Raw genomic sequence first — 8288 nt, 5'->3', positions numbered from 1 at the left:
AATATATATACTATATTATATCAATATAAATTATTGCATTATAATAAATACTGTATTTTTAGGCAACATAATTTGATTCCAGAGTAAAAGTAAATAATCAAATATAGATAAAAGGGGGAATTCCATTTCTGCATAGAATGATAATCGGAATAAGACATATTTTCACATCTGATGAAAGATATAGGATTTAAGGTAGGTATATTAGCGGAATTTTACAACTTTAATAATATGCGCATGATATGTTGAATATGTGAGGACCATGACTGCACAAAATATTTTACAAGAGTAGTAGTATTGGTAGATTTTGTGTTGAAACTAATTAAGTCCATTTATTTATTTATTTGATTACATAGGAAATTCAGCCACCAACGAGCCCTTCGGACCCCCTACTGCGGCACCAAATCTATGAATCAGCGTCCTCCGCCCCTAAATTTTGCTGATTAGGGTAAAGTCTTGATGAAGACATGACTTCTATGCATCAGTTGGACGTTTGGATAACCCGACTCCCGAGACACATCTCTATTACCATTCACTTTTAGTTGTGGTAAAAAGTAAATTAAAAAAATTCAGCTTATTTTTTTTTCTACATTTGTATAAATAGTTGGAAAACAATAAGTTTTTAGACATAGTTTACATGTGGAAAATATTTTACTTTCCATTTTCGATTTTCAAACAATCACAAAAATATAGCCTTATTTTTTTAGTTTTTTAAAAATCAAAATAGGAAAGTTGAAAAACATCCATTATGTTCTAAATTTATAGTTTTTAGATAATTTTTTTATAAATGATTTTGGTACTATTTCAAAATCTAAAAATAAAAAATAAAATTTATTTTCATAACTAGTCGAATTATTTATATTCTATTTCTCTAAATACAAGTATTGAAAAATAAACATGCTTACATTTGTATAACTCTTTGAAAATTTAAAAATAAGAAAAATATAAAATATTTTTCATAACTAATCAAGTCCATAAATTCTCTCTTATTAATATTTTTGTTTATAAATTTTTTTTTCAAAAAAATTTGCAGCCCTACATTTTAAAAAGTGTTTTTTGTTAGCAATACTAAATTTAGTGTTAAGATCCTAAAGCGAAATAGCTACGAGCACTAACAAAAAATATAAGAAGGAACAAGAAGCAAAATTAATTCTCATATTAAGATTGAGTTAGAAATATAAATTTGTGTTCTTAGAATTAGATTCGTGTGGAATTCAATGAAAATTAATGTAATTCTATTTTATATATTATCCAAATTTAAGACATTAAAGTATACTTTCAAAGGTAGGGTAAGTTGAATAATAGTAGAAAAACTTTACTTGAGTAGATAAACATTAGTCGGAAATTACTAAAAATCTAAAAAATTGATTGATTATCTAAAATATGATCTAATTAGATAACTTAATCTTATAATTTTTACTCTTTTGAAAACTATCTAATTCACATTATTGCATTTTTTGTTAAATTTTAATTCAAATTGAGTTTAACTGAAAATGAATATACTTGTTTAAACTTGTTCATTAAAATATAAATTAAATCTCAACTAATTAAGTTGGTCGGAGCTCATTTTTATTTTATGTTTAAGTTTGTGAATTAAATTTTTAAGCGAGTCCAAACATGTGTTGAGCTTAAATATAATTGTCCAAACTTGTTCATTAAAATATTAATTGAGTTTAAGCCAAAGTCAATACTAAAACTAAATTAAATTTAATTCAATTCGATAAATTTATGGAATAAATATATGTAGACATAAGTAGAGAGTAAATAGTAAAGTGTAGGTTGAATTGAACATTCAATGATTAGGGAAGGAGTATAAGACGAAGAAAAGCAAAGTATAAGATTAAGTGGATTGCAATTGTTTTTATTGTCAGTCCTATCTCAATATTTAAATGAGTTCGTCAACAAGATTTTAGAAGAATCTTATTTGAGATTAGAAATGAGTCTAAATAAATTCATGACTTTGAATGAGTCGAGTTTAACATTATTTAGATTCAAATCGCTTTTTAAGCTAATCTAAAAAATAAACTTATCAATTATTTACTTATACAAATAGATGAACACAAATAAGCAATTATAAGTTTTTACAAATAATTTGATTAGTTCATAGCTTTAACTATCTTAATGGCTTACATATTTGCTCGCAAAAGGGAAATAGGGTTCTAGTCCCCTAGTGACGAATTGTTGATAAGAATATATTTGTGTGGGCGAGAGAATACAAGTGAATTTATTTTCTTAAAGTCAAATATTAACTTCTAATGATACAACCTCTCCAAATGTCGATTTTAACGATTGTTAGTAATCCAACTTCTTCAAATATTTATATTTTTCAATACAGAGTAAGTTGGGTAATTCAAAATTAAAATGAGAAGTCATATTATCTTCACTTGTAACAAGAAATCAGTAGATTCGACTATCTAGTCACATAAATTTTACGTAATAATTATATTCTTAAAATTTAGGTGATTGTAAAAAAAAAAATTTTGACTCGAATAAATAATTATTAGTTAAGAATTACTCAAATTTAGAAATTAAACTCTCATTTAAAATATGATGTATCAAACAATCTAAGGAACCATTTGGCATCATGGAAAAAATTATAAAAACGAAAATAAAAAATTAAGATTAAAAATTAAAAGCAGAAACAAGCAACTTGTTTGCATAATATTTATAAAATTAAAATAAATTTTAAAATTAATTAAAAATGCTCATTTTCATCTTTAAATCAAATGATATCATAAAAATATGATAAAAATAATAAAATTGCAAAATAATACCTATTAAAAAATGCTATAAAAAAATAAAAATTATTATAATTATTTTACTTAGTGTTATAGTTTCAATATTTACTTTTTTATGAGACAAGACAATCAAAAAATAGTAAAAATATTTTGTAGTTGACTTTATTATTTATATATATATATATATATATTTCAATTATATTTAAATTCATGTGAATTTTAAAGTGTATAAAATCTAAAAGAATTATTTATGAATATTAATTTTGTTTACAATAAATTCAAGAAACAATTGAAAATCATAAATTTTGATTTTTAATTTTTTTACAAATGGCAGAAAAATGACGACAGAAATAAAAAAAAATTAATAATATAAAAAAAATATTTTAATAATTTGTTTCTTTATTATGTAAAAAATAATAATAATATCCATAACAAACAAGTGCTAATTGAATAACTTTCTCAAAAGCAGGGTAGTTTTGTCATTTGGTGTGAAGGATGCATTACGTGTCGTCGACCCACGAGTGCATAATCCACTTCTATCCTTCTACTAAACGGGAGGCCCAAATGACACCCTCTATCCAGAGAAGAACACCTTCATATGGTCCGGCAGCCCACCATTACCCTGCACCCTCCACGGATCGTCAAGTCAACAAATAAAGTCATTCCTTTCAACGATCGATCACACCCGTTCGTTGAAAAAAGGTATGCTATCGTAGTCTGCGTCTCACCACATCAAGCGTGGCCTATAAAAAACCGGAAAAACCAGAAATTCGAAGAGGCTCTCTGTTTCAGGTCAGGGACTTCGATTGCAGAAATCCTCTAGTTAGAACTGAGCCGCTTACTTCACTCTAATGGCGAAGCCAGTTTCAATCGAGGTGTGGAACCCGAATGGGAAATACAGAGTGGTCAGCACCAAACCCATGCCCGGAACCCGCTGGATCAATCTCCTAATACAGCAGGATTGTCGGGTTGAGGTGATTGTTAATCCTTCTTTTCTTCTTCTTCTTCTTCTTCTTCTTCTTCTTCTTCTTGCTCTTCTTCTTCTTCTCTGTTCGTTTGTTGGTTGTTTTTTTTTTTTTTTGAAAAATTGCGGTGAATCTTTTGACTCTTGTGGGTTAATTCAGATTTGCACCCAGAAGAAAACAATCTTATCAGTTGAAGACATTATTGCTCTGATTGGCGATAAGTGTGATGGAGTGATTGGGCAGGTACTTTTTTTACTTCATTTTTCTTAAATATAAGTTTGATTCTCTGAGGAGTTACACCAAAAAATTCCTACTGGGGAGAAAGTATATGCATAAACAAATATTTGCAGTGGGTTTGTAAGAAAAAAATTAAGATTTGTTTCTTTACGTTATGTTGGGTATGAACATTTTTTTTTTATGGAAACTTTTTGAATTAATTATGAACTTTTTTTTTTTGGTAAAAACATGAGTAATGGTTATAGTGTTCTAGGATTTTTCTATATTGATTGTTATGTTCAATTGGGACTGTTTATTTATTCATTTATTTATTTTTATTCAGTTGACAGAAGACTGGGGGGAGGCGTTGTTCTCTGCATTGAGCAGGGCAGGAGGAAGGGCATTTAGCAACATGGCTGTTGGGTACAACAATGTAGATGTCAATGCTGCTAACAAGTGGGGTGTTGCAGTTGGGAACACCCCTGTGAGTTCCTTTCTTCTTCTTTGGGGTATCTATAACAAAGATAAGTTGTGTATTAGTATATCTGCCATCTGTTTGTTTAAATGCATAAATGATCATACGTGCATCAATATAGTTTGTTCATAATTCGTATATTCTTCTAAAAATATGAGTGAGAAATGATTGAACCACAATAATATCATTATTTCAGCCTTATCACTAGGGTCTGGTATCAACTTCTCATAATTTTCTCATCAATGGTATGCTCAAGGTTCATCAGCGTGCATGTACATGTTCATCTCCCTGTTCTTAGATAAACACCAGTATACACATCTACAACCACGTCTATGCAGTTCTATACTGTGCTTTACACGTTAAATAAATGAAATGATGCACTTATCTTTCTGATGCATAAGTAATTGAGATAGAGAATGTTTTTAGATTTTTTTTTTCCCTCGTGATTTAGGGAGTGCTTACGGAGACAACAGCAGAGCTAGCAGCTTCACTTTCTTTAGCAGCTGCTCGAAGAATAGTTGAAGCAGATGAATTCATGCGGGGAGGCTTATACGATGGATGGCTTCCTCATCTGTATGGCACTTCTCACCTTTAGTCATTTTACACTTTCCATATGACTGGGGGCTTGAAGTTTCAATCTCGGATTTGAATTTGTGTGGACTTAGATAAATGCTGTACAAAAATGTATTGAATTTCATTCACTTTCACACAAATCCAAATCCAAGGCTTGAGATTTATGTGCCCTAACACAGCTGTTGTGTCTATGATAAATGGGGTGAACTTCTTGTGCTTCTCATAAGACATTGCAAAATTGGGTTTGCTTTCCTGGTAGTTTTGTGGGAAACCTGCTTAAAGGACAGACTGTTGGTGTGATTGGAGCTGGTCGTATTGGATCTGCTTATGCTCGAATGATGGTATTTAACTAAAAAATGCATCCTTTGTTTTAGAACTTTATAACATTAAGCTTATCATTTTAAAGTGGTTGGATTTCTTGGCATTTATGTTGTTTTCCCATTTGAAAAAATCAATGCACCGATTTGAAAAATATTATCAGGCAGCCTCTGGGAAAAGCTATATCAAAACATACTGAAGAACAAAATTACCAATATGAATCATATTTAGTTGTCCTACGTCCAAAGTCACCCAAATCATAACACTAAAACCTCTAACCCAATGTTTGAGAGCTTGGATTTGGACCTTGGTTCTGGATTCGCGTTTATACTTCATTTTGTTCCAACCCACACAAATCCAAAACCAAGGCCCGAAGTCCATGTCCGCAAACACAACCTAGTATTTGATACCTCCATGAATAAGAGGAAAGGATTTGTTTCCTCAATGATTAATTTCAGGATGGTGCAAATGTATGGTCCAATGCTTGGAAGAATAAAGATGCCATAATTTCTGGTGTTTGGACTCAGTGATTGACAAGTTGAAGTACAGTATGGAAAGAACCTCCATTAGGATTTCAGGTGTTTGCTTTCTTTTGGGAATCGTAACTCTATCATTCTACTGTAACAGGTTGAAGGATTCAAAATGAACCTAATATACTATGACCTATATCAAGCCACACGCCTAGAGAAGTTCGTTACAGGCATGCCCGAGTCAATATGGTGAATTTAGGAACATTACAACTCCTTTTTGCTGATATCTTTTGAGTTTAATTGTAGCTTATGGAGAATTTCTGAAAGCAAGTGGTGAATGGCCCGTCACTTGGAAAAGAGCAGCAACCATGGATGAGGTGCTCCAGCAGGCGGATGTGGTGAGACTCGCGTTCACAAGTCTTTAAACTATTACTCTGGTTTCGATGAAACAGGTTACCTGTGATTATTGCTTCTTGCAGGTGAGTCTTCATCCTATCCTGGATAAAACTACTTATCATCTGATCAATAAAGAGAGACTCTCAACAATGAAGAAGGTGAATGCTAAAACTTCTTAAATTTGAGTACTGAGCAACGGGAAATATAAGCTTATTTTGTAAAACACTATGAAATCTACCTCTGCAGGAAGCAATCCTTATTAATTGTAGTAGAGGGCCCGTGGTTGATGAAGTAGCTCTTGTGGAGCATCTGAAACATAATCCCATGTTTCGAGTTGGTCTTGACGTCTTTGAGGTACCGAACCCACCTTTATCCGAAGTTCAAATATGTGGCAGAAAATCACATCCCACACTGTCTGCAATATATTCATCATATGGTATTTTACTAGGATGAACCTCGCATGAAACCTGGGCTTGCGGAGATGAAGAATGCCATTGTGGTACCTCACATTGCCTCTGCTTCAAAGGTAGTATCAATAGGTTTTCCTTATATTACAAAGCAAAGCCTTTTAAAGAATTGTAATGGATGTTATCTATCGTATGCTTGTGTATCTCTCAACGTGCTGTCGAGCTGCACGTGAGGGGGAGTGTTAAGCTTGATATACATTGTTGGCTCGCAACCTAATAGCTTAAGTTTTTAGGTAAAGTGGTATTCTAACAAATAGAAACACATGGAATCATCCATGTTTTAGACCAAAGCTGCTCATAGTTCTTAAAATAATTATTTGAAATGATGGTAACGATTTAAGTTATGGTTCATGCAGTGGACTCGTGAAGGAATGGCAACACTGGCTGCTTTGAATGTTCTGGTATACCAAAAAGAAATTTCGCGGCTCGATTTGTTTTTTTGTTTTTTGATTTTTGAACTGGAATTCTGCTCGTATGTACTATCCCTTGAAATGATTAATCAAGACAAGCTCTAATGAAACTATACATTGGCATCATTTACTTGCGCACACTCTAGGGGAAGATTAAAGGATATCCACTTTGGTCTGATCCAAATCAAGTCGAACCATTTCTGAATGAAAGCTCTCCACCTCCAGTTGCATGTCCAAGTATTGTTAATGCAAAGGCCTTGGGTAATATTGATTATTAACACAGATTTGCTGAATTTTCCAACTTTTTGGGACTTCACTTACCTGCAAATTTTGTTCTTGGTACAGGATTACATGTTTCAAAGCTGTAAGCAAGGATACTTGATTACATGTGTGCCCTTTGATGCAGATAGAGTATTTTTTGGAGTTTTGGGGGTCTGGGTTTTAGAGTATTTCATTTCTGATGAGTGCTGATGACAGTATACATTCGCATGGGAGGAATGCTGATAATGTATACTTGCTTCTCTTTCGCTTTCATACTGTTGTTCCCGTTGTACAATATGAAGCAAATATCTATTGGAAATAGGGAAGGTATCTCAGACTTTCAGAAGAATTTTTTGTTCCATCTTCTAAAAGGCTAGCCTCTATCAATGTGATTAAATTAAAGATGTCTGGAATTCATCAGGCAGTGTTTGGGAGCATGGATTTTGGGACCTAAATTCAATATAATTTTATACTATATTTTATTAAAAATTATACAAATTCATATTCAAATTTCAAAATTTATGCTTCCAAACACAAAGTTAAGTCAAGAATAAAAATATATAATAAAGTTATCTTCTGTGTTTAAGTGCTATGGAATTTTACGGGCAAAAAAAAAAAAGAGCTGGCATTCTAACAGCCCCATTAGCTCAACCGTAATATGTAACACTAATACTTGGCAATGTGTAGGTATGCAAGGAATGAAATGAAAGAAATCAAGTAAGTCACTCTACTTTTTCAATCTATGAACCAAACGATACTTATGTAATGCTTCTTGGTCCTTCTCCTCTTCTTCTTCTTCTTCTTCTTTCGTAATTGATCATATCGAGGTCTCTTTAGAACCCAATTAATTATTGGTTATCAGGATCAAGGGGCCTTCTAATTTCTGTCTTCTTTCAAGTTAGTAGATGTAAAATTCAAAATTTTAACCAACAACAGACATTATCATGCCTTTGTTATTGGGGTTTGGTTGAGATTGACTTGCTCTTATTTGTTCATAAAAGT

The 8288-nt window shown here is 31.8% G+C and overlaps 1 protein-coding gene across 1 annotated transcript; it reads left to right on the top strand.

The window, feature by feature from the left end:
* Positions 1 to 3288: 3288 nt before the first annotated feature.
* Positions 3289 to 7635, top strand: LOC131156638 (glycerate dehydrogenase). Its single transcript, XM_058110479.1, has 13 exons — positions 3289 to 3709; positions 3860 to 3943; positions 4260 to 4400; positions 4843 to 4964; positions 5224 to 5305; positions 5910 to 5982; positions 6059 to 6150; positions 6232 to 6306; positions 6395 to 6502; positions 6597 to 6674; positions 6972 to 7016; positions 7172 to 7286; positions 7371 to 7635. Exons 1-13 carry the CDS (start codon positions 3587 to 3589, stop codon positions 7391 to 7393), a joined length of 1161 nt encoding a protein of 386 aa, XP_057966462.1. The 5' UTR covers positions 3289 to 3586; the 3' UTR covers positions 7394 to 7635.
* The last annotated feature ends 653 nt before the right edge of the window (positions 7636 to 8288 follow it).

This window comes from Malania oleifera, chromosome 5 (assembly GCF_029873635.1).
Source record: "Malania oleifera isolate guangnan ecotype guangnan chromosome 5, ASM2987363v1, whole genome shotgun sequence".
Lineage (NCBI taxonomy): Eukaryota > Viridiplantae > Streptophyta > Magnoliopsida > Santalales > Ximeniaceae > Malania > Malania oleifera.
This window is presented reverse-complemented; position numbering and strand designations above follow the sequence as displayed.

What these genes read in the sequence shown, in the direction of transcription:
- LOC131156638 (XM_058110479.1), top strand. Translation starts at nt 3,587, where the DNA reads ATGGCGAAGCCAGTTTCAATCGAGGTGTGGAACCCGAATGGGAAATAC. An exon ending in GTGATGGAGTGATTGGGCAG is followed by an intron (nt 3,944 to 4,259) that starts GTACTTTTTTTA and finishes ATTTTTATTCAG; the next exon opens with TTGACAGAAGACTGGGGGGA. An exon ending in CCTAGAGAAGTTCGTTACAG is followed by an intron (nt 5,983 to 6,058) that starts GCATGCCCGAGT and finishes GTTTAATTGTAG; the next exon opens with CTTATGGAGAATTTCTGAAA.